The sequence below is a fragment of the Alosa sapidissima genome, chromosome 5, assembly GCF_018492685.1.
Source record: "Alosa sapidissima isolate fAloSap1 chromosome 5, fAloSap1.pri, whole genome shotgun sequence".
NCBI lineage: Eukaryota > Metazoa > Chordata > Actinopteri > Clupeiformes > Clupeidae > Alosa > Alosa sapidissima.
In genome coordinates this window covers 8651077-8678649 of record NC_055961.1, presented here as the reverse complement: position 1 = coordinate 8678649, position 27573 = coordinate 8651077, and the positions used below count along the sequence as shown (strand labels likewise).

General features: G+C 42.2%; 1 protein-coding gene across 4 annotated transcripts in view; it reads right to left on the bottom strand.

Annotated features, from left to right (window-relative positions):
* The window catches only part of LOC121710087, a 324103-nt gene that overhangs the window by 65443 nt on the left and 231087 nt on the right, over positions 1-27573 (bottom strand). For all 4 annotated transcript variants that reach the window (XM_042093990.1, XM_042093988.1, XM_042093989.1 and 1 more), the window contains 6 exons: positions 25224-25286; positions 13585-14237; positions 13287-13390; positions 13044-13187; positions 4869-5030; positions 4569-4661 (listed from right to left, as the gene is read on the bottom strand). In XM_042093990.1, the coding sequence (XP_041949924.1) occupies positions 4569-4661; positions 4869-5030; positions 13044-13187; positions 13287-13390; positions 13585-14237; positions 25224-25286 (1219 nt within the window). The remainder of the gene's footprint in view (positions 1-4568; positions 4662-4868; positions 5031-13043; positions 13188-13286; positions 13391-13584; positions 14238-25223; positions 25287-27573) is intronic.

Sequence of the window (27573 nt, the reverse complement as noted above, 5' to 3'; positions counted from 1 at the left end):
AACAATACCAAATATGTAAATATAGTATGACAAATTAGGGTGTTCTGTCACTCAATGTATGAGGTGTCCAAAATGAAAGAAAACAGAACACCGGCAAAATACAGTCTCAAGTCCAAATCACATTATCAATGGTGAGAACCAACTTTTTGGTAAAAGTTGTCGATGGCTGCATCAACAATTCCTTGTTCAGCAACTCCAGTGGGGCCAGTTGGGATGTAGACACCACTCTCTGTCCTTGATATCTGGTCTGCTGCAACAGATCTGAGAAGTGCCTTAGCCTAGAAATCTAGACGCACCCTAGCGGCAGCAAATTACATTTGCTTCCAGGGCTAGTCTAGCAACTCTCCGTTGGCTTGTGAACTCGAAAAATTAAACTTCTATCAGGCCAATCAAATTGTGTATAGAGTCGTTAGGCGGGCTTAACATAATGATTGATGGCAGAGCTGCAACGGTTTGGCTTGAATTCCCTGCTACTTGAAAACAAAGAAGATGGATGTTGCTGTTGGCCAACAGTGTGACACGAGTTAAGCTTGTTTTAAGTTGGCAAAAGTTTGAACTAGCCAACTTGCTCCGCTGGTGGGAAAACGCATGGGACTCAGCGCTGTCCTATTGCGCGCAGAGGGAATTTAAAAGACAACCGATTATCCCGCCCCTCGGACTGAGCACTGCGAACGGTGAGTGCCCAGACCCTACATTTTAATGTGGGTCTGGCTCGTCAGGCTAGAAGTGCCTAACTTCTGTATAGGAAACACTGTGTCCCATTGCACTGAGCTTATTGATGACTGTCTTACTACCAAACTCGAAGTCCCAGTGTGATTGGCATATGGATGTGACAGCTCTGTTCAATGAGATCATGACAAATTGCGATAACACACAGATTCTCCTTTGAAGCTGGGTCCTCACCACATGTTTGGTAATTTCTGTGGCCATGTTAATCAACACACCAGTTCACAAAGTCATACAGGATGTTGGGTACATACTTGCTGCATTGGAAACATAATAGACAATCACTGCTGACATATTACTCAGTCATGCTCTACCTGATCCATGCTTTTCCTCAATATGTCTGCAGCCCTGTGTAATATTTGGATTTTGGAAAGACTGACTTGTCTGTGGAAGTGTAGTCTCAGTCTACTGTTCTTTCTGTGAGTTTAGCAGCTTCCCTCAGTGCACAATATGGTCATACTATTTGAGCAGATCAGATCTGACTGTCTTGGACATGGAACAAATGCAAGCCTGTCTTTGTAATGCTGTATCAGCTTTTCCTTTAGTTTCCAGGATCTATATTTCTTGTGTTGAACTATGGACACACCTTTTTGCTCAGCAATGGTCTTTAGTATGTTGTCATAGCTATCAGTCAAACAATTGAGTCCTCACTTTCATATCTTTGGACAATACTGTTTTATCAATGTCTTCAGTGAGCTTAATAAAGGCTTTGTTATAGACATTGGTCTGCTTTTTTGATTCTTTTCTATGGCTGCTGTTATATTTCTTTTTTTAGAGATGTAATGTGCGAGGCACATTTTATGGTATTTGGCATCATATGAAAAGAGATCTGGGCATGAAAGAATTTGAACGTATCAAGCCTTTCAGAAGCTGCCCGAAGGACCTTATCTCTGGTACTGGGGACAGCCGTGGCCTACTGGTTAGGGGTTTGGGCTTGTAACCGAAGAGTTACCGGTTCGACCCCCGACCCAGAAGGAAAAAAAAGGAAAAAGGCGGGGGAAGTGGTTGAGCACTGCTCTCCGATGCCCACTGCTCTCCCATGCCCACATCCACAGTGCCCTTGAGCAAGGCACCTCACTGCTCATCCCCTCACTGCTCACAGAGTGCCGCTTTAATAAGGCAGCTCACTGCTCCGGGTTAGTGTGCTTCACCTCATTGTGTTCACTTTGTGCTCTGTGTGTTCACCAATTCACGGATGGGATAAATGCAGAGACCAAATTCCTTGTATACGCAAGTATACTTGGCCTATAATTTACATTTCCCCTGTACCAGTCGAAATGGCTGTCAGAGGTTCTGATCTAGAGCTGGCCTTCCCACAAATGAAACAATCTCTCAGTAATGATGTTGTTTCAACCCTACTCAGCCTTCTTGGTGCAGATGTGCTCTCACTCTCAAGATTTGCAACTTGCTGCTGCTCACTGATTTTTGTCTTACTACAGTAGTTGTACAGTATAACTACATGATACATGATATGAAACTTTGATTTTGGAGGAAATATCATCTGCATATGGAGCCAGAGTTTTATGGACATCACCATCTCTCTCTCTGCTGAGCAAAGAAGTATGTGTTGGAGGCCTTCTACTGTGGGGTTTTAGACATAGGGATCTTTTTTCTTGCCCTTTTCAAAATGTTTCCCACAAATGATACAAAGCTTTGGATCCAATGCCTGTAAGACATTCTCCATAATTCAAAAGACTAGTGATAAGGAAAAATGATATACATTTCAGAATTTTCATTGAAATGCAAATCAAGTTGAATTACACATGCAACATTGGTCAAAGGGCTAACTACTTTCTTCAGGTATTTTGCCAGTGTTCCGTTTTCTTTCATTTTGGACACCTCATACATTGAGTGACAGAACACCCTGATTCGTCATACTATATTTACATATTTGGTATTGTTGGATTCAGGACAATCCCACCTTTCCAACAAGCCATCATATGTGTTTCTATGATAATCTCTGGTAAAGCAGCTACAAAGTAAATGAAAACATTCTGCATAGATATTAATTTTTTGCATGTCCGCTTATTTTAGGTGTATGTTTACATGTCTCTATTCATTCCATACATCAAGATATTCACATCCAGTCTTTTCTAGTAGGTGAAGCAACTTCTTGACTATAAACATGCCAAGTTTCAAAGTTCTCAGAGCTTGTGTGATTGATCTGCACTCATTTATATGCCTTAACTCCAATACGGACATGCTATATTTTAGTCCTTTTTTTGGTTTTGGGGTGTATAACAAAATCTGTAAATTCTTAGCAGTAAATATAAGTATAAAAAAAAAAAAATTTAGCCAAGAATCCATTTCATATATGGGAGACCTTAGAGAGAAAAACATTGTTGGGTTTAGTTCTACCTCCGGTAGGGGTATCTCAAAAACTAAAGCCCTTTCTGACCATTTGTCACTAGCCTAGTATTAGTAGAAGTAGTTAACATTTAATTTTCTTATATTCTGTGTATGCTTTCTATACATTCAATACTGTGCATCAACTTTGCTTTGTCTGTCATTTGCTCTCTCCATGTCACGATTTTCTAACAAAGGTCATGCGACCCCCTTTGTCACGAGTTAAGGGTATTCTGCCTGAGGCAGTAATATTAGGAATATCCCAACAGGAACTAGACTATGGCAAGAGAATGCTGAAGGATGTATGTATTGTATTGACCAATTATCTACTTATTTAGAGTAGCCACATGACTTGCGTATGGTGCATGGATCACATGCTATGTCCAAGAAGTGTATATGTATTGTTGTATTTCTGCATGTATGAGGATTTTTGGAAAAAACCATTGTACTCATGTGATTTGTATTACTAATGTAATTAACATGCATAAGATGGGGCTTCGCCCTAGAGAACTTTGAGTAGTGTTACTGGAACATGCTGTTGCTAGTGACCTGCTCCCGGTGTCGTGAATAAACCTGCAGTGGTTCCTCACACCTGAGTGTTGCCTGGATATTTTTGACCACTCTATCACTTTACTGCTTGACACTACCCCACATCCACATGGAGAAATGTTGCACATTAACAATACAGAGAGAACCTTTCAGAAATTATTTATTGTGTGAATGGGTTAGCAAAACCATAGCTTTTGGTGAACGGAGATGCATATCATCACCCTAATTAATTTGTTTGTGCAACAGCCCATTCTCCAGCAATAGTGAAATAAATGTTTTAAAAGCTGTGTCATCACCAGGCTATTTGCTATATTTGTTGCTATAGGCCTAGAACAGTCTAATTGTGCGTGTCAATTCAAAGACCTGTTATTTCCATTTTTGGATTAGACTAGGCGAGACTCTATGCTGTTTTCATGGACAGCAAAAATCTGCTTCGTTCGTTGTTTAAATAACGTTTGTTGCTTCTACACGTCATCTCCAGTGGTTCAGTTTTACTTGCGCAAGTACATTGAATGAGCGCTGACACCACTACCCCCAAATTGCATGTCTATTTATTTGATAACACTAAATTAAGAAATATTTTCTAATCAGGAAAATGTTTAGTTTCTTCTTTCTTTCGGTCTGCGGTTCATAATAGGCTACCAGAACCCAGAAAGGTGCCATCACTCACTTGACCTATATGAATCTATATTCATCTGGTAACCATTTCACTATTTTACAACCTTCTCTTGTGATCTTATTTGCATTTAAATGTGAAAAGTATGTTTCTGTGTATGTAAGCTAGTGTTTGGTTGTAGTGATTATGCAAGTCATCAATTAGACCAATGCTTGCGCCAAGTTTTATGGGAAGGATTGCGGAATGAAAAATCTAATGTTACTTTGAGTTTAACCAGCAGGGGCACTAAAATGCCCATAGAGAACTGTATGAAAGTATGAAAGGCAATTACCCCCAATTTTCCTGACAACTTCCTCTCCAATGGACTTAAATGCTGTGTTACTAACTCCTGTCTTTGTTTTCTCTTGACCTTCAGACCAAATGCCTACAAATCAAGAAAGAAAAACAGAAGACATTATGAAATGACATCAACAATGCATTCACTATTAATCATAAAGCATAAACATACACACACAAACACACACTATTTTAATTGCCCTAAGGTTTTTGTCCAAAAGGTTGGAACAAGTAAAAAATGTCTCAGATGGAGCGTGATCAAATTCAATTTACAACTTGCTACCAAAAAAAGTACCTTTGCAATAACATCAGCATAGATAATGGTGGATACATCCCCCAACAGTGATGATGGAAGATATTCAAATACTACGTCTTGATTTACTCCTTTTGTCCTTATCCATCTGAATGTATAAAAACTCAGGATGCTGTCATACAGCTGCCCCGTTACCTTCTGACTCTATAGAGAGAGAGAGAGAGAGAGAGAGAGAGAGAGAGAGAGAGAGAGAGAGAGAGAGAGAGAGAGAGAGAGAGAGAGAGAGCATAGAATATATTTCTGCTACAATTCTAAACTGGAAAAGTTGGTAAAAAACAAATCTTATCATTAACATTGTTCCAGGTAAACAATGTAGGTTAATGTCTCAAAAGTTGTTGGTGTCAGCAAAATATCTAAAACACACTATCAGTAAGAAAAGAAGAGCAGATGTTGGAAGATTTTTCCATAGCTTGTGGCCTGCTCGGCCTCAACATACATCTAGGACTTCACTAGCAACACACTACACCAGCTAATTATGGAAAAACAGACTCAACCTATTTATAATATAATTTTAATGGTTGAAAATTTCAATAGCTTCACTGTTATTGAGCCTAGTACTTCCAAAATCACAACACACATCGAGGGCCTCCCAGGCAACATACTACAGCAGCTAATTATGGAAAAATTGACTCGCCCTATTTATAATATATTTTTAATGGGGGTAAAATTCAATAGCTTCATTGTCATTGAGCCTAGTGCTTCCAAAATCACAACACACATCTAGGGCCTCAATAGCAACATACTACACCAGCTAATTATGGAAAAACGGACTCACCCTATTTATAATATATTTTTTATGGGGGAAAAATTCAATAGCTTCACTGTTATTGAGCCAAGTACTTCCAAAATCACAACACACATCTAGGGCCTCACTAGCAACAGACTACACCTGCTAATTAGGGAACAAATGACTTGCCCTATTTATAATATATTTTTTTATGGGGGAAAAATTCAATAGCTTACTGCTTCCAAAATCACTCCACACATCTAGGGCCTCCCAAGCAACATACCACAGCAGCTAATTATGGAAAAATGGACTTGCCCTATTTATAATATATTTTTATTTGAAACATTTAAATATCTTGACTATTTTTGAGTCTTGCACTTCCAAAGTCACTCCAGACATCTAGGGTCTCCCTATCTGCTACACCTGCTACTTTGGGAAATTCTTGATCAGCCTATCTTTCATTAATCTTTATTGAAGAAAAAGTCAAGGCAAGCGGCAAGGCCATCCAGGGAAAAAGACAGACCTGGCATGTTAGAGCTGGGCTGTCACAATAAATAGACTGTAGATGTGTGTAGTACAACCAAGGAGACCCTTGATGTGTAGAAGGATTGTGGAAGCGCTAGACTCAATAACAGTGAAGCCATTGACATTTTCCTCTGAAATAAATCATGAAAAATAGACAGAGCCAGATCTTGCCATACTACGAGGTGTAGTATGTTCCTAGGGAGACCTTAGATTTGTGGAGTAATTTTTGAGGCACTACATTCAATAAGAGAGAAGGTATTGAATTTATTCTCCAATACAAAATCATTAAACAGTTTCTCCAGCTCTGCATCCTGGTGACACCCAACGACCTAAACCATCACCACCTCACGCTTAACGACCTAAACCATTACCACCTCACGCCCTGCCCCCGCCTGACGCCTCCTTGCCTGTTCCTGCTGAGGCGTCCACGACTCTGGCAGCCTTGACAGGGACATCAAGGAGGTGGTCATCCCCAAGCCCCCACCCCCCCTCAATACCAGTGCAACAGTCACCTCCACCATCACAGGCTATCGTACCCCCACCATCACTGGATATTGCACCCCTCCCCCACACGGCGATCACGAACAATGAGGCGACAACGACCTCAGTCAACAGCCATCAGACACACAGATCCCAGATACACCCCTCCCCCTCCCCTCCCCTTACACCCCCCATCATCACAGGAAAACAAGTGAGCGCTAAACTAAAGAAACTGAACATGAGTAAGGCAGCGGGGCAGACTGTGTCCAAGGCTACTCAAGGCCTGTGCTGCTGAGCTGGGGGAGCCACTGAAGCACATCTTCAATCTAAGTCTACGCCTTGGACAAGTTCCAACACTGTGGAGACATAACGTCTCACCCCTGTCCCTAAAAAGCCACATCCTAGTGAGCTTAATGACTACAGGCCTGTCGCTCTAACATCACATGTGATGAAGACAATGGAGTGACTCGTCTTAGGTATGCTCAGACCCCAGGTACGCCATGTACTAGACCCGTTACAGTTTGCATACCAGGAGAAAGTGGGCGTGGACGATGCCATCACTTATCTTCTACACAGGACACATTCTCACCTGGACAAGGGGAAAAGTGCTGTGAGAATCATGTTCTTTGATTTCTCAAGTGCTTTTAACACCATCCAACCCCTCAGACTGGGAGACAAGCTCTTGCAGATGGGTGTGGACGCTCACCTGGATAACCTGGTAACCTGGATCACAGATTACCTGACGGAGTGACCACAGTTCGTCAGACTGAAGAACTGTCTCTCTGACACTGTGATCAGCAGCAACGGAGCGCCACAGGGAACTGTGCTCTCTCCAGTCCTGTTCACCTTGTACACATCTGACTTCTACTACAACACTGAGTCATGCCACATGCAGAAGTTTTCTGACGATACTGCAATTGTGGGGTGTATCAGGAACGGGCAGGATCCTGGTGGAGGACTTTGTGCAATGGTGCAAACTCAATCATCTCCAACTCAACACTTCAAAGACCAAGGAGATGGTGGTGGATTTCCACAGGTCTAAGCCCACTCTGCTACCAGTCTCCATTGATGGGGTCAATGTCGAGGTGGTAAGCACCTACAAGTACCTGGGTCTCCACCTGGACAATAAACTGGACTGGTCAGCCAACACTGACGCACTCTACAAGAAAGGGCAGAGCAGGCTGTACTTCCTGAGGAGGCTGCGCTCCTTCAATGTGTGCAGCAAGCTCCTCAGGATGTTCTACCAGTCTGTTGTTGCCAGCGTCCTCTTCTATGCAGTGGTATGTTGGGGAGGAAGCACAAAGAAGGATGCAGGGCGACTTGACAGGCTGGTAAGGAAAGCTGGCTCTGTAGTGGGAGCTGAACTGGATTGCATCACTTCAATATCTGACAAAAGGACCCTGAACAATTATCTCATAATTACGAGATAGTATCTCATAATTATGAGATAATTATCTTATAATTACGAGATGGTATCTCATAATTGACATATTATCTCATAATTACGAGATAATGATCTTGTATTACGAGATAATTATGATGACACATTTCCCATTCTGCCCACACTTGTGTATGGCAATGACATGGTCTAGCTAGCTACATTAGAGAAGATAGACCTAAGCTTCCCAAGAGAAAGTCTGAAGCTGAAGTTCCTTTCAAACCTTTACTTAGGATTCACTCTAAAACTAAGCAGACCAACAGAGTACATTTCAGTTATTTCCTTCGATGTTTTGTTTAAGAGCAATCATGTAGACTAGCATTTCAAGTTACAGAATAGAAACTAATGTGGTAGTTTATGGCTAATGTATATGAGAAATCCCATAAAGATGCTAACGGTTAGCATAATCGATAAAAGTAGATATTAAGAGCCAGTTCAGTCCATTTACGAAAGGGTTACATAAGAAGAGTTCTTTGTTTACAACGGACTATTTTCTCTCAATATAATACCTGTAGGAAAAAAATGTGACAGTTTAACTCATCAATGCCACTTGAGTAGCCTAGCTGCACAAAATAAACAATAGGCGTGCGTGTGACAACGTGGATGGAAGCAGTGACGGACTGGGATTAAAAAACGGCCCTGGCATTTTCACCAACCAGCGGCCCACACGGGGCCTGCAACACACAGATATAACTTCTCATGCACGGACATAACACGTTTGTAGCCCCATTGGTGATGAACTCTAACTTTAATATGCATAAAGACTGAACCAAGAACATGGATATATCAATGCACAACTCCAAAAAAATGAATGCAATATGAAATATGAAAATGAAAAAAGAATAGCCTAGAATAGGCTACATGGAGAACGTCACGAAAACATGCGTGCGCAAGAGGCAGAAAGCACCATAGAACAGCATAGAGCAGTGCTCTCCATGAAAAGAACAAAATGAGTTTTTGTGCTGAAAACTGCACCAATTCGAAATCACGATGGTTAGAGAATGTTCAATATGTTCAATATCCCTAAAGGAATGCATGTCTTCGCCAAAAATGACAAAATACGATGTTAATGCAAATGAACGGCAAACTCTGAAATATAGCCTGAAATGAGATGTTATTATCATTGAGACAACAGGGGACCAGGGGTATATAAAAAAATCCGATTGTAGCTTACAGCAGCCGACTATTTAAGTCAAGTTTATAACATTGTGGCACTAAGCGCCTTCTGCCCCACGACTGCGCGCGAATGTAGGCCTAGATCTGTTTCGACCTCACTCTGACCGTCACTACGATCTAAAAAAGGAATGATCACCTTCGTTCTGCCTATCACCGAGACCATATGTCAACGAAGTCATGCCCATGACCTCCGGAAGCATAACGACTCGAGCTTGTAAATAGCGGAGATTGCTCCCGGTTCAGTCTCTCACCTTGATCGCCTCATCTGAGACCTGTGAGACGTGAGTACGTACTTTCACTGCTTTCTTGCTTGACTGTGTTTGTTAGTCTGCATGTGGCTGTAACCTGTGTTTTTTTCGGGAAACTTCGTTTAACTTTGTTTAACTTGTTGACGTCTTTCCTGAGTTCACCCCATACCACACGGCGGAGGGGCTAGTGTGAGCCTGCTGCCTGCGTTCGCACACTGCTGCGGGCCACCGTTTTGGTGTTATTTTCCCTTTTGTGTGTGCCAGGTTTCCGGGTTGTTTTTTGTTAACTACTGTGTACCTTATCTGGCTGTTTGCAGCTAGTTGGGCTTGGTGTGAGCCTGCTGGGTGCGTTTGCGCACCGGCGTGGGCCACCGTTATTATTTCTGTTTACTGCTCTGGCAGCCGGAACCTGTGTGGGCCTGATCAGCGCGTATGTGCTCGGCCGCTTAGGCGCTAATGTTACTCTGTGCTTCTTGTTAGCTTTGTTGTTGTGTGCTAGGCTACTTGCAAAGGTAAGTTTAGCTGTTTGTGTCTGCTAGGTGCAGTCTTGCACAAGGTGCGGGCCGCTATGTGTCTTTTTTCCAGTTGTCCACTGGTGTACGTCGGCACGTGCGTTCGCGCACTCGTGGCCGCCTTCTTTGTATATCTGTGTGTACCCCGTCGCTGCTGTCCGCAGCTAACTGGGCCAGTCTGAGCCTGCTAAGCGTGTCCGCACGCTGCTTCAGGCCACCCGTGTACTGTATTACACCACTGCTGTATCTCTTTACGGGCTGCTGCTTGCAGACCTGGTGCGTTGAACGGCCAAGGTAAGTGCCTTAGTGTGTTGTATTGGATTGTATTGTATTGCATTGTGTTTTTCTGTGGTAGGCTATGGCGGCACACTACTGCAGAGTCTGTAGGGCCGCGATGGCCCCTGGTGACGGGCATAGAGAGTGTCCCGCTTGCCTTGGGGCCGCCCGCCCACTTTCAGTATGGGGTTCCATAATTAGGCTACCATTCAATTGTGCCGGAAATTATCCGCAGACTAGCAATCTCCTTTGAGGAGGCCCTAAGGGCCTCTGCATACTCGCCATTCCCGACCTGTAGCGCTACAATGTGACAATACGGCAGTGCAATATTCTCCTGAACAGAGGTGTCACTGTTGTGAAAAGGCTATCACTACCTACGTTACCCAGTAGAAGAAGCAGTCAGTAGTGGCGTCAATGGCTGTAAAAACCACTGTCTATGGTAAAAGCTAGCCTCTGTGATGGTACTTCAGACTTCGGTTGCTGCTATTCACAACTACCATCATTACCATCTAGTTTCCAAGGTGTGTGCAAATAGATAGATAGATAGATAGATAGATAGATAGATAGATATATGGATATATAGATAGATATAGATAGATAGTCATCCCGAGGGAAATTTTAATAGTTAAACTAAACAAACTATTAAAAATTCACGACTGTAACAAAACAGTCCTCTGAACTGCAACTCTCGCTTGCCCTCAAACTAGTCCATCTTCGGGTTTACGGTTTGGCGTGCTCAGCTGAAAATTGAGTGGTGCGCTTTGTGGTGCGTCTCATTTTCCGACACACCACAAAACATCTTGCCTATTCGTCTAGGGCTTTCTATAGTTTCAGTACATAGTTTAGTTCAGTTCAGTTCAATATAGTTCAGGGGTGGACAAACTTTTTGGCTCAAGGGCCACATTGGGGTTTGAAAATTGGCCGGCAGGCCGCACAACAACCACCACCCCCCACGACACACACACACAAAAATATTTTTGTTATAATAATAGAAAGTATTTGTTTTAAAATATGAATTGCTTAAAAATTACTGCTAATTTGATGCTGTTTAACAAATTTATAAATTGCGCACTGTCGCTTCAAGAACAATTCACGTTTCTTTCTCAATGATCTTCTGCTCGCTCCGCTAAGGCTTGTGCTGTACCTATGGCTGTACCCTCTCACAGTTTATAAATGGTCAGTAGTGGGAACTACTGTTGCCTTCATGATTTCCTTTGAAAAGTTTTTTATAAGAAGGAGATATCAATTATCAACAATGACAAGCCAGCTGGAACCTGCCGCTATCTCCCTCTCGTGAGCGCAGACGCGTTCCCAATTAAATTGAGTAGCATAACGTTCGAGTTAGATCTGCTGCAAAGGAGATAACTAAGAGTAGGCATTCATCTCTATTAAACATGATGTTTTGACATTGACATTGTAAATATTCTCTAAGGAGAGTGAAAAGCAGTTTGCAGTAAAGCTAACCAACATAGTCTCTATCGCAGGAAAAAAAAAGCGAGCAGCCTGATAACCAAATTAAATGCTCGGCGGGCCGGATGAAAGTGCTTGGCGGGCCGGATTCGGCCCACGAGCCGAAGTTTGCCCACCCCTGGTATAGTTTTATACTTTGTACTTCACAGTTAGCCTGGGAAAAACCCAGACGTTCTGGCAAATTCGAGATTCGCTCTGAAAGTCCGTCTGGCCAAGAACCCATTCTAGCCCATTTCCAATTTTCCTAGATCTAGGCACCAATCAGAACCCTTGAGGCGGGCTTTACACGATGACGATAGCGCACCCTGTTGAAGAAGCCGGGTTTTAAAAAAAAAAACATCAACATTGGTTTAAGACATGGAGTTAGAAGTTTCTTAACTGCTTCCTTCTGTTGGAATATGCAACATTGTACAAACATGTAAGGGTATGTGATATCTGCAACAGTGGTAGGCTACTGAAAACGGTTTGATGTTCTGTTCATTTATAGGCCTACAGTAGCTGAACACGTAGCCGACAGAAAACACATAGGCTACTTTTGAATTGGTGTGCTATGCGAGCATAACTCGAATGCTACACTTCAGTGTTTGCCTTGAAACAATTCCGGCATAATTGCTTTAAACGTTTCAGTCTCTCGTCCCCCATTCCTGCTTTATATGTCCCGGTCAGCCAGAAAGGACGAATGAATGAAACAAAATGCTCGTTTGAACGTGAACAGTTTTGTTCAGAGCTGAAAATGGAATTGTGATTGACAGAGGGCAGATGTAAATTGCTAGTGACAAAATATTAGCTTTCAGTGTGGCACAATGTCTTTGTAAATTAGCCTACATTTAATTAAAAAGTGGTTAATTCTTCCTGCTTCTCCCTACAACCAGACAGTGTTGCAAATTGTGTGTTTCCGTCACTCTGTCTCTTTCGTTGCTCTGATTGGTTTTTGGCCTCTACTATTGCGTCCGAGACATTTTGATCGGCGTCCGTTTGGGAACGCCCTTTGGAAATGGGCTGTGAACGAACCTTCCTCAGACCCACTCTCAGTTACGACTGAGAAGGGTCTGGTTTCAACCGGCTACTTCACAGTACCTTTGTCTTTTACTTTAGACTAGTTTTGAACCAGTTTGAAGTTGGACACATTTTGTTTTTGATCAACACACCCTCAGGAACTTATAAGGGTGCAAGTATATAATGTGCACACTGGAGGGGAAAAAAACTCCATCGGTCACAAACTAGCAAAGATATTTGGGTCCTGCCTGGTACTAATTGCACGATAGGGCTGATAGTTATGGTAGAAGCAGGTTTGTTTTACTATACCTTAAGAAATAATTTGATGATGTCCTCTTTGTCAGTGAAAGCAGCTCTTGGTGCATCTGCATTAGCAAGTATTGAAGTGACAGTACCAGACAAAAAACCAATATATAGGGCTCCAGCTACCATAATGAAGATCATGGCAATTCTCTGAAAAAAAAAATATATATAGCAATTATGGGGTTTAAATTAAATTACATGACATTTATATTGGATATTAACGGCAATAACTACACTAATATTACATACCATTGAAGTTAGATAAGGATGAATGTCCCCATACCCAATTCCACAAAGGGTTGTAGTTGCAAAATATAAGCTTATAGCATACAACTGCGTAAAGGTCACATTTTCTGTGGGAATAGCATTAACAGTCATACAACAGATAACAAAAAACATTGCTTAATTTACTACTGAAAACAAAACACTCGGTAAATACCAACACCCAAATCTTTAGTTGGCCTATTTCAGGATTAGGTATTTAGTTAAGTATAAAATCAAGAAACTTTAGGTGGATTTTGTTTAGTATGATCTACTGAAAACTTACCATAAACAACATCAAAGGAGTAATCCAAGTGATTTACCCATGACAATCTAGAACAGTTGTGTTTTACCAAAGGCAAAAGATAAATTGTAGGGTCACCAGTAAGGTCTGCTGGGGGGCATACGATTGCAAATACAATGCAGGTGCAGAAGTGAAGAAACATTGCGGTATAAAGAAAAAACTTTAAAAATGTAACAGCTGTTTTTTCTGTTGTAATCTCTGACTGATAGAAAGAAAATGCCAAAGGAACCCGGTACAACTGTAAAATATGTGGGACTCTAAGGTATGCAAAAATGTGTAGTATTTCAGGTCTGGTATCCCAAAGGGCAATAGTGTTTATGTTAAAATACATGAGGCCAATAATTTCCCATGGAAAACAGCTGATGAAATCAAGAAGAAAACTGGTCTTCAAATAATGCTTTGCTGTTTCTAATGTTTCCACTTGAAGACAGTTGTCTTTATAGAATGCAACATGCATACGAATATAAATATCAATCCAACAAAAACCTTCAAGGTTGTACAAAATAATCCACATCCATCGCTCCTTGTGCAAAAAGGAAAAAAGTAACAAAGAAAAAGTGCTTATTGCAATGGCTACACATATGCGGAAGAATTCCCATCGGATATATGTTGTATTGCTTGGCAAGATGGCATTCCTGTAGAAAGAAAGATAAATTCATTTGTTTAGTTCCCCATTCTAAAGATTTAATGACTGCAGATTACCACCAAAATTCTATTACTTTGGGACAAGATGTGTGGGGACTAGGGGGGGATGAGCCATTTTCTTAGAGCTTAATTTTGAGGAATTGTAGAACCTGGGCTGCCGCCACTGTTAAAAAAAAAATCTAGCGGTGCGTTCCCCTAGGAACATTTTCGCAGACCCAGCCAAAAGTAAAACCAGGTATGTTTCGGAGGTGCAAACTGGCCAGTGGGGATGCTGAAGAGAGACGTTTAGACACTGTTTCCTACAGTTAGGTCTGGTCAAACTACATCGTAGCCTACATAAGCTCAGAAGTATTCTTTGGTTACCAAACCAACGTTTTTAATTAATAGCTAACAGCGAATACCTATTTCTTGCTAAGTTTTACAAAATATAAGGGCCCACATCCTGAATTTAGTTGTTAATATAAGAATACTGCCATCTGTGAGTGAGCTGCCCCATCTTGGTTGCTTTTTTTTTAAAGCCAGCAGCCCGGGGATATTAGCTCACTTGTCAACACGCTCGACTTCTGCTCCAAGGTGCATCTGTTCAAAGATATAGGCTCTGTTCGAAACAGAAGGTAGCGACTCGCTAGCCTGACGTAGTCATACTCAATTCTAGTCAGAATATGAGTCTGAAACTGCTCCATTGGGATGTAATTATGGGGCGTGTTTCTACCGATACAGGGGGAAATGCCACTGCACTCAATTGGATAGACCTAACCAATCAGAGCAACGAAATAGCTTACCGTGAGGTGTAGAAAGAAAACACACGAACCATCCTTCTTCTTCACAATGCCTTAACATTGTTTTATGGTCTTTTGTAAAAGTTAGTGCCGTCAATAACTCCTAGCCTACAACACTCATTAGAGATATGTAGTAGGGTAGGCTATTAGGAAAAAACTGATAGCCTATATCCCCTCCGTTTTTAAAAATAATTCTGTTGAACACTGATATGCTACAAACATGTTAAACAGCTGGGAAAGGCTGTCGCAAATCCCTTGAACAAGTGGTCAATCAGATTTCAAACAAACGAGGGAACATGTCACAATGCAACAGTGCTGCTGTTTTCCCTTGATGAAAGTGAAACCACGAGTTTTCCCACATCTTAACTTTGGCCACCTGCTGATTGGCCACAGATGCCAAGTTTTCAGAAATAATCGTTTTCAGTGATAAAACCTCATTAAATAATATGCATTTTCCATATGCATATTCGGCGCTCTGTTGCTCACCTGTCCATCATTGTAAAGCCCGATTTGATTGGTCCGCCCGATCTAGGGCGAGCATACTTGCTTCACAATGGACCAGACCAAACTTCCCGACCTCAAATGTTGTGGGCGGGACTAAGTTCGGACTGGGCATTTATCCCAATCCGTGAATTAGTGAAACACACTGCACACAGTGAACACACAGTGAGGTGAAGCACACACTAATCCCGGTGCAGTGAGCTGCCTGTAACAACAGCGGCGCTCGGGGAGCAGTGAGGGGTTAGGTGCCTTGCTCAAGGGCGCTTCAGCTGTGGCCTACCAGTCGGGGTTCGAACCGGCAACCCTCCGGTTACAGGTCCGAAGTGCTAACCAGTAGGCCACGGCTGCCCCCTAAGTGATGGCATTGTCCACGCCCACTTTCTCCTGGTATGCAAACTGTAACGGGTCTAGTGCATGGCGTACCTGGGGTCTGAGCATACCTAAGATGTCTGATGGCTGTTGACTGAGGTCGTTGTCACCTCATTGTTCGTGATCGCCATGTGGGGGAGGGGTGCAATATCCAGTGATGGTGGGGGTACGATAGCCTGTGATGGTGGAGGTGAGTGTTGCACTGGTATTGAGGGGGTGTGGGGGTGGGGGCTGAGGGATGACCACCTCCTTGATGTCCCTGTCAAGGCTGCCAGAGTCGTGGACACCTCAACAGGCACAGGCAAGGAGGCATCAGGCGGGGCAGGGCGTGAGGTGATTGTGGCTTAGGTCGTTGGGTGTCACCGGGATGCGGAGCTGGAGAGACTGGGAGGCTGGGAGGTGGGGGTAGGGCAGGCACGCAAACAAGAGCAGTGTCTGAGTCAGCCGGGGGTGGTGGTCAGACCACTGCCATTGGAGCTGGAGCAGGGCAGTCAAACCTGTTGTAGAAGTGGTTCAACTGGTTCGCCCTGTCTAGGTCCCCCTACATAGAGCTGCTGCTCTTCTTCAGGCCAGTGATAGTCTTCATGCCGTCCCATGCCTCCTTCATGTTGTTTTCCTGCAACTTCTGTTCCACCTTCCTTCTGTAGTCTTCCTTAGCCTCTTTCAGTTTGACTTTGAGTTTCCCTTGCACGCGCCTCAGCTCTGCCATGTCCCCCTCTCTGAACGCCATCTTTTTCGTATTAAGAAGGGTCTTGACATTGCTGGTTATCCAAGGCTTGTTGTTAGGAAAGCAGCTTACAGTTCTGGTGGCAACAACAATGTCCATACAAAAGTTCCTCTGTACTTTGGGCTTGTACATTGGCTGGAGATGAATGAGGTTGTGGTCTGACTTTCCCAGTGGGGGAAGGGGGTTTGCACTGTATGCATCCCTCACGTTTGCATACATGAGTTCTATTGTCCTGTTTTTCCTTGTAGGGCAGTCAACAAACTGGTAGAAATTTGTGAGTGTGGAATCCAGTGTTATGTGATTGAAGTCGCCAGAGATCACAAAAAAGGCATCAGTGTGTTGGGTTTGAAGCCTTGCGATTGTGGAGTGTATCTCCACGCTGTATCCGGGAGAGCTGGCGGTGGAACGTAAACACAGACATTTTGCGTGCGAGAACTCCCTCGGCATGTAGTACGGACGGAGACTAACCGCTAATAACTCCACATCCTTGCAGCATACAGTTTCCTTCACCACAGTTCCTCTGGGATGTTGACGCGAACACAGCCAGCATTCTGTCGTAGTGCGATCAGCTGATTCCTTGTGTACACAAGTTTGCTAACGCTGGAGCATTGCAATATGTCCGTATCCATAGGATAGAATAAAAACACTCCTCAAAGTGTGTAATCGTAGAAAGACGTAGAAAAAAACACAGACACGGAGCTACCTCGACATGCTGCCGCTCTTGCCGGCGCCGGAACCGGATGTACCACATAGCGGTACAAAATATGACCACCACTCAGTCCTGTACATCCGTTCCGCAAAAATAAATCACTTTTTTCAATTTGTCTCCATCTCCTACTCCATCCCCCTCTCTTGAAACTTTTGTGTATGCTTGTATGTCCCTGCCTGTGTGTGTGTGTGCGTGTGTGCCTGTGTGCATGCGTTTGTGTGTGTTTGTGTGTGTCTGGATGTGTGTGTGTGTGTGCATGTGTGTGTCTGCATGTGGATGCGTGTGTGTGTAAGTCAATTTGTCTCCATTTCCTTATAGAGCCTGACCGATATGGGATTTTGGATTTTGAGGGCTAATACTGATTTCGACATTTAAGTTTTTCAAAAACTGATGACCTATATATCGGCCGATAGTCATTTTTAACAAACAATGTAAAAATGTTCTCCCATAAGAAAGTTCTAATCAAGATGGGGCATTATGTATTTGAATAGGTCTAAGTATCGAGTTTCCTAATGAAAGGCTCTTCATATATAGTAATTAGTTTTGTTGTATAGAATAGTAAGAATAGTAAGAATAAAAGAAGTCTTTATTCTCTGATAACTACACGGTGCCATGTAATTTCTCCGATGCTCCATTGTTCCGACCTCTCAATAATCCGAAAAATTCCCTTTGGTCCGACAGCCCAGTAGTCCGACGTCCCTTTGTAGATGAGGTTTGATATATGTGGATAGTTTAAATGGTAAATTATTTGCTAGCTAGATGAGGTTTAATATAGTTGGAATGACTGAACAGCTGAAACAGTTGAACAGAATGTGTAGTCTTATATTAAGAGAATGAAACTGTATGCTTAAAGCCTGAGAAACTGACAGTTGATGCAGGTGGCCTGGCCACCTGGCACAAGATTCTAATTTCTGTGATGTCATAAAGGCCTAATAGTTTTTAATTAATAGTTTAATTAATCAATCAATCAGTTGAACTGGCTCTTTGATGGGGCCTAGATGAGCAGCTGGAAGTTGATACAGGTGCAAATCAAGTTAATTAGCCCATTGTGATGTCATCAGCCTAATGTTAAGTATATGGGGAAATTTTGAGTAGTTTTTAATAAATAGTTTAAAAAGTATAAAAGTTACAACGATGAAAAATACAAAGCCCAGATGTCCTAAGTAAGACCTACGTAACATAGTTTGAATGAAGTTTCTATGTTAAATATCATACATAGTAAAAACAAACTATATTGGTTGCTAGGTAGATGAGGTTTAATATAGTTGGAATGACTGAACAGTTAAATCGGTGGATAGTTTAAATGGTTAAATTATTTAGGTAGATAGTTGACGATAACTGACAGTTGGAATGGCTCTAATGTTTGCTAGCAGTTATGCTAACTATGTTAACAAAGATAATAATGTAAACCAAGTTACTTAACTTAGTTAATTTAGCTAATGTTTTCTAGCAGTTTTTTTTAAATGTTAATGCTGCTAACCATGTGACTTAGCTAATCATTTTTAGTAGTTATGCTAACTAGCATGCTAACAATGTTAAAATGTTAACTATGCTAACGATGTGACTTAGCTAACCTAGCTAATCATTTTTAGTAGTTATGCTAACTATGCTAACATGCTAACTATGCTAATCATGTGACTTAGCTAACTTAGCTAATCATTTTTAGTAGTTTTGCTAACTATGCTAACTAGCATGTTAGCAATGCTAACATGCTAACTATGCTAACCATGTGACTTAGATAACTTAGCTAATCATTTTTAGCAGTTATGCTAACTAGCATGCTAACTATGCTAACCATGTTACTTAGCTAATCATTTTTAATAGTTTTGCTAAAAATGCTAGCAATGTTAGCAATGCTAACATTTTAACTATGCTAACCATGCTAACTAGATACAGTGGGTAGGAGTCATAGTTGATGACAAGTAACAGTTACAATGGCTGAACAGTTAAAAAGTTCAGTAGTTTAAAGGGTTAAATTGTTTAACAGTGAAATAGTGTAGTGAGGACTTTTATTTTGAAACAGTTTTTGGCAGAGGAAGCAGTTGAACAGGATGTGTAGTCTTAATAGGGCCAGTTTGTATGCTTAAAGCCTGAGACTGGCAGTTGGTCCAGGTGGCCTGAACACCTGCCATAGGATTCTAATTGCTGTGATGTCATAAAGGGCAATGTTAAGTCAATGGGGAAATTTTGATCGTTTTTAATTAATAGTTTAAAGTATAGTATATGTTGATGTCGTGATGTATGGTAGGTTTAGCTGGGAGGACCAGCAGTTCAGTCTTTGAGAGGTTCAGCTGGAGGTGGTGTGCCTACATCCATGTAGCTATGTCTGAGAAACAATCCGAGATCCGTGCTGAAACCAAGGGGTCATCAGGTGGAAAGGACAGATAGAGCTGTGTGTCGTCTGCATAGCAGTGGTATGAGAAGCCATGCGAACGGATAATATGTCCCAAGGAGGTGGTGTAGATAGCAAAGAGAAGGGGGCCCAGCACTGAGCCCTGGGGGACCCCTGTGGTGAGATGGTGAGGTGCAGATAGCTGACCAAGCCATGATACGTTAAACGAGCGTCCTGTGAGGTAGGATTCAAACCAGGAGAGAGCAGAACCGGAGATTCCCATGTTAGCGAGTATAGAGAGAAGGATGCGGTGATTAACCGTGTCAAAGGCAGCCGATAAGTCAAGCAGAATGAGTACTGATGACCGAGCAGTCGCCCTGGCTTCTTTTAAGGCTTCTGTTACAGACAACAGAGCCGTTTCGGTAGAGTGGCCGCTTTTGAACCCAGACTGACTTGGATCCAGAAGGTTGTTCTGTGAAAGGAAGTCAGAGACCTGTTTGGAGACTGCTCGTTCAATGCCTTTGGATAGGAAAGGCAGGAGTGAGACAGGGCGGTAGTTCTCGACTTGAGCAGGGTTGAGAGAAGCTTTCTTAAGTAGCGGTGTTACGCGGGCCATTTTGAACGCTGTTGGAAATGTGCCGGAGGTTAGCGAGGCATTGATCACATGTGTGATAGCTGGAGCGATGGTCGGGCTGATGGACTGAAGTAGGCTCGTGGGTATAGGGTCCAGCGAGCATGTGGTAGGACGGCTGCATGTCAGGAGTCTAGATACTTCACTCTCGGAGAGAGGCGTGAATGCTGAAAAAGATGTTCCAGCAGTCCCTAGAGGTTGTAGGAGTGCGGTATCTGAGTCAGATGCGTTGAGTGGGCATGTAGAGAATTGACTGCTGATTGCCGCCACTTTGTTTGTAAAAAATGAGGCAAGGGTATCTGCAGTAAGGCTGGATGGAGGAGGAGGCAGCTGAGGGTTGAGTAGCGATTTGAAGCTTGAGAAAAGTTTTCGAGTGTCTGTAGCGCTGTTGATTTTGTCATTGTAGAAAGCCGTCTTAGCAGCAGTGATGCTGGCTGAGAAGGAGGTCAGGAGTGTCTGGTAGTTTTTGAGGTCATCAGTTAGTTTGGATTTGTGCCATTTCCTCTCCGCGGCTCTGAGTTTGGTGCGCTGCAATCGGAGGGTATCATTTAGCCATGGATGGGATTGTTTGGATCGAGCTGGCCTTGTGGTAAGAGGGCACAGCTCGTCTAGACACGAGGTCAGTGTGGAGCAGAGCGAGTCTGTGGCCTCATTAACCTCCAGAGAGGAGAAGGTGTTGAGTGGAGGTAGACCGGAGGCAACCACAGAGGAGAAGTGCGTTGGAGACAGGTTCCGGATGTTGCGGAGGAACGTGACCATCGGCTGAGGAGCCGGAGGCTGTTCTGTCAGGCTAACGTTGAACTGGATGAAGAAGTGGTCAGAAAGATGGAGAGGCGTTACCATGAGGGTGTCTGTGCTGCAGTTCCGAGTGAAGATCAAGTCAAGCTCTTTGCCAGCTTTGTGAGTCGGTGGGCTTTGAACCAGTTTGAGGTCAAAGGAGTGGACCAGGGCCAAAAAGTCCGCTGAGCCTGGAGCATCTAAGTGGATGTTCATATCACCGAGAACAAGAAGCGGACAGTCATGCTCAGGGATGGAGGACAGCAGAGTGTCAAGTTCGTCCATAAAGTCAACTAGTTGGCCTGGAGGGCGGTAGATGACCAGCACGTAGAGTTTTGCTGGGGCGATCACTGTGATGGCATGGAATAAAATGCCTTGGAATAACAGTACAGTGCATTTTCATGCACTGTAATAATAATAATAAGAAGAAGCCTAGGAAGAACAGTACAGTGCATTTTCATATCATGTGTAGTACCGTTGGAAAGCTCTGTTTTTCCTGTATGTGATATGGACACTTCCTTTGTATCAGCAACCAATCGCAAAAGTTCAAAGGCAAGTCTAGGCTGAGAACGGAATCTCATTGGCTGTCTTTCGAGGCTGTTTTCTCAAAATGAGTTTCCTCTTCCACTCTGAGCACAAAATTTCCACTTCAGAAGCACTTACATACACCAAACTTTCTAGACTTATGCCTAACTATATTTAGAAGATTTTTTATAGAGGGGTTTGTTGATATATTATTCCTAGCCTGACTTACATGACATTTTATTCCTAAAAACATGGCAAAAAAGTGGCGAGAAAGAATTTCCTGTGTTCACACCAAATTGGCTTACCATAACTTCCCAACTCTGCACAGTATCCAATTAACTGCATGAAAGTAGGCTATTTACAATTTTCTGTCAAGTTTGTCTGTCAACAGAGGCGCCACCTTGGCCAACAGGCAAGGCAGGCAACTGCTTGGAGCCTCGAGCCGCTAGGGGGCCCCCGACCTCGTCTCAGCGCGTTTGCCGGTGGGTCAAGCGAGGATTTCATCCATAGAGATTGAATGATGTATTTTGCGTGCTCCTGTCTGCACATATTTAGGCTACTGTGGTAAACGTCAATCGAGGGTGCAGTGATGACTGAACGGAGTTTGCCATTTAGCCTACTCAATGAAGTTATAGCAGGCTAATATTAATTGGCAGACAGATTGAACATGGCTTGCTACATCTATACAACAGTAAACTTCAGCTAGCTAGCGACAGTTACAACTAGTTAAGCAAGGAGATGGTTAACGTTATGTTTGTATTAGGGCTGTCAGCCATAACATGTTAATCGCGATGCAGTAAGGAACAAGCATACGCGTTATTTTTTTAGAACCCGATTGACGCAAAGTGCGTCAAAAACACACCCTTTCTTCTTTGTTACATTGCTCCACAACTGTTCATTGCAGCGAGATGAAACCTATATTGCGTGACAGAGCAGAAGTGCAGCTTTCCAACGAGACTACGTACTTGTCTGTACGAGAAAGTATGAAAATAAAAACAAAATCATGAAATTAAATCAAATTGGATTACAGTCTATACTTCTCTGCGTTCACCTGCGCACCTATTACTCTCGTTTGAATTACTTGCGAACCCGTGATCGCATAGATATGGCAAGCATATCAGATGAAAGAGGAGACACAGGGCTATCCATTGGTACCATGTATATAACGTCATGTACATATAACGTCATGTACACAAACCAATTACGCTGCACACCCATTACTCTCGTTTGAATTACTCGCGGACTCGTGATCGGATAGATTATGCCGCGCATGTCAGATGAAAGAGGAGACACAGAGCTATCATTTGATACCAAGTACATCCTTCTGGGTTATAAAACAGACGAAGAAAAAATTACTTCATATAGCTGGACTTACCCCACGTTTTGTCTGTTTTTGTGGCAAAGCATGTTTATAATCCAACACTATCGTGTGTTTCTCTATGGCAAAAAGCATGTTCATAATCCGGTTTTGAGATCCTAGCAAATTCCTGCATGGCATCCAATTCAAGGCTCACATTGCATCCCAATTTGTTCAACAAAAAAAAACCCTGTTTTGCCTCTACTTTGTTCATGGCAATGCAGTAAAAAGTTGTTTGTGTTGTAGAGAATCATTATGAGTGCATACACCACTAACACGCAAACTCGGATCAAGTCAGGTCAGATCAGTTCATGTCACAGATATGGAACGCAGAAAGGTAATTTTTCATCACTAAATAAAAAAAATGCCCATTTATTTCTGTAAGGCACACACCACATATGTCTGTAAATTGCTCAGTCCCAGAGAATCCTCCCACCATGGCAATGATATTGCCAGATTCAGGACATGCTCTACACACACATGTAAGGCAAGTCGAGCTGCCAGCTTGCAGTGGTGAGATACATGTCAAAATATAAGAATTTTTATAATACGCTTTTTGTATTTTTATTATTTAACATAATAACCTAATGGTGATATAACATAATGGTGATAACACTTGTCGGTAGGGCCCCCTTGGAATTTTTTCTTGGGGCCCCTACAGACTCTAGAATCCCCTCTGTCTGTCAAGTCTGTCTGTCTGCATATAGCCTTCAGCCTAGCCTACTCCACACAACCTCTGCATCTTATTTAGCGACACTCACCTCCAAAATTGAGATAACTTTACCCTGTTGGACTTTGGACAGGCTAGAATATATCTGTATTTCAGTTTTTCAAAGATAAACACTTAAATGTGTTAGGGTAATAAGCTAGAGAAAAGTAATTTAGCTTGTTGTTGATTCAGATGTTAGATTAGGCCAGGGGTGGGCAAACTTTTTGGCTCAAGGGCCACATCAAGGGCCACACATGACTTTGACTGCTGTAGGAGCAGAGCAGGGCTCCGCGGACCGGCAGTAACCTAGTTTGAGAAACACTGGCCTAGACTATTAGAATAGGCCTAAGTCTGAATAAGTGTTGGACTAAACCAGGTAATAAATAAACTTGCTTGAGACACACACTAGCTATTTCAGACTAACATTATTATATAATGGGGTAGACTAGGCTTTAATTTGTAAAATTGGTTTGAAATGTTTTAACCTGCAGCCTAGGCTACTTACAGATTGTGGCATTGTGCTAGTGTGTTTAACCAACCAATAAAGTTGTGTGGACAGTGTTCACATTAGGCTACATGTTAAACTGTACCCTGTAGACACAGACTAGCCTACTGATCAGGCCACTGAACGTTTCTTAAAAGACAGCATTACCATGTCAAACACTGCTTTTGTCTCTGAACTCGTCAAAATGCAGCCCAGCCCAATTTAGGAGTATTTAATTCAACTATTTAGTTATTCACATTAGCCTTTGATATAGGCCTACTGATAAAGTATACCTATTTTCTTCACCTTTTGTCGGTCTAGATGGCTCAAACTGCACGTATTCTTCATCAAATGAACTCGTTATGTCTATATTTCTGTACAATATCGCTAACTTTAACAACAGCCTATGCTACGTTGCTACATCAATCTCAACGTCTTTTTCTAACAGAAGTTAAAAGTTTCAACTAGCCCACCTGTGACATCAATAAGCATCTCCTCGCCGGGCTCAAATTCCACTGACATTTCAGATGCATCTATCTGCAGTCACACAGACAGGGAAGCTATTCCCCCCCCCCCCCAATATTTTCACATCGGATCTGTGCGAACCACGGCCCCCATTTTGGGGATGGCTTTACACTGTTATAATAGGGCCCATAATCATAGATGATATATATCGCACACCCCTAGTCTAAAGTGATGAAATAAGGCCTATTTGTTTGGGCTATTCAGCATGGAACCACTATACTGCATTTTGACCAACATGACATTAGCCATTTGAAATGTAAAAAACTGCAGAAATTTGAACACATTCGGTTGCAAGGATGTACTAAAGCATTCGCCTTGAAAATCAAAGTTTTGATCTGAGAAATGCACCAAAGTGGCCGAGAAAACTTGATATACAAATATATAAAAACAGAATAAAAATGCACTATGAAATACAACAATCGTATCACTTATAGAAAAGGAAAGAGAAACAAAACACTACGTGGTTTAGACGCCGTTTCTTAGAGGTACGGTGATACTGAACCTTTGCATGTCTTAAATTAAAACATTTTGGAGATTATTTAAATAATTACCTCATTAGAATAAAAGAAGGGAAAGATCTGAAGAAAAACTCTTTCATGTGCTCTAGATATGTCCTGAAACAGAAAGAACAGAAAATATTTAGTATGTGTTAGGTCATGTCACTGTAAAGTACAATAGTGATGTGCCAGCACATTCTAATAATAAGTCAGTCTGACAAAATCAAAATCCAGGAAAATGGTTGCAGCACCTCAAAGTTTGTCTAAACAATGTTAAGGTTCCATAACTAAAACCTGACAAACATGTTCTCAGTAAGATTGAACCATTAAAAGTTTGTTCCTGTTTTATTAGTTCCTTAGTTTCAGAAAAAAACATGCAAAAAAAGTTATATTGAGCCCCAGCCACTACCAAGACAGGACATCAATATTCCCTGTATAAGACATATGAAGATATTCAAATGGCCCTTGAGAACTTCATAGCCACCAATGAATGAATAATGTAACATGAAAGGGTATCCCCAGTTAAGGCCTCTTCTAGATCAATGGTTAAAAATATAATTTCTATTACATAATTTGATATATTTGGCATCCTTTTCATTTTCAATGTATTAGGAATTTCTTTTTCTTTTTGTAATATGGGAAGTAAAATATAGCCATTCCGTTCCATTCAAGCATCAGAGTTAAAGCTGAAGTTGGCAAGATTTTTTTGATCATATTCACTGAAACCGACACTGTGCTTCGAAAGAACAACATAAATCAGCCGGTTTTAGAAAAAAACCTGCATTTCTACCTCCAACTAGAGCCTGTTATTTGTTTTGCAAAAAAAAAGTATATAGTAGTATATAATATATATACTCTTTTGATCCCGTGAGGGAAATTTGGTCTCTGCATTTATCCCAATCCGTGAATTAGTGAAGCACACTCAGCACACAGTGAGGTGAAGCACACACTAATCCGGGCGCAGTGAGCTGCCTGCTACAACAGCGGCGCTCAGGGAGCAGTGCCTTGGTCAAGTGATTAGGTGCCTTGCTCAAGGGCACTTTAGCCGCTCCTACTGGTCGGGGTTCAAACCGGCAACCCTCCGGTTACAAGTACGAAGCGCTAACTAGTAGGCTACGGCTGCCCTCCACATCCACAGCTCCTGGTTCTGCTGATCCAATCAGAGCAGGGCTGTGTGAGATCTGGCTGTCAATCACAGTCTGGTGCATTCTGGTGCGAACTGACGAGCGCAAACTCGATGAGAGGGTGCTCGATGGTAGTGGGGGAGGGGCATAAGAGTTGTAAACATGCAACATTTTGGCTAAATCCCATCAATCTGTCAGACTTGCCAACTGCAGCTTTAATGCCTTGTAAAATTAGTAAAATGCTATGCTGTTATTCACCTGAGGGGGCGGTAAAATCTATTATTTATTGTAAATGTTTATTTTGGTGTTCCCAAAAAACCTGTAACTACCGTATTTTCTGGACTATAAGTCACACTTTTTTTCATAGTTTGGCTGGTCCTGCAACTCAGGTGCAATATATATATATTTATATATATGTTTTTTTCCTCTTCATGACACTTTTTTTGACTGGTGCGACTTATACTCCGGTGCGACTTATAGTCCGGAAAATACGGTACATGCATTTATTATGTGAATGGGACTTGGTACAATATTGGTACTTTACACACTAAATGTCTATATATAGCTATTTCCACATAGATTTTTATGGTCCTACTAGCTACCCCACATACCATTTCAATTGCAGGAAAATGACACAAAAATGCAAACACGCCTGGTTTTATCCTTATTATGGTCATGGTCATTTGTTGTGAAGACTGAAGAATCCTCCTGTGTGCCTTAGGGTGCGTAAGTAAAAAAAACAACAATACGTATCTAATCGCTTTTCAACCTTTGCAAATTCTCCCTAGAAAGCTGAGAACCTGTAGTTTTTGTAGGAAACAGTCAAAACGGTGTGATGTACTCACACAGAGTTACAGAGGCTAGAATAGTTTTTTCTTTCTGCCGGATTACAAGCATCTCTGAACTGACCACATTTCAGCCCTCTAGGTCACTTGATATCCCTTAGAAACACAACTGAGCCCTAGCACCAGGTCTTGTGAAGCTGTGTCCAAAGTAGATCAATATAGAATGAATCAGATGAGCGTGCACGCACACAGGTCACACACAGCGCACATTAACTCATTGAATGCCAAGCTGTTTTCGGAAGCTTTGTCCTAGAGTGCCAGCAATCTAGACCATTGTTGATGATTTTTGTACAGCCACAGCATATTCTGTGTTATAGCTATGAACACATACAATGGCTCGTTTAAAAAGTGAGACTTTAAGCTCTCAGTGGGTGCAAACCGTGTATTTCTACACGCCTCTGTTCCTGAGAAATCCCAAGCTAAACAGTGTCTAGT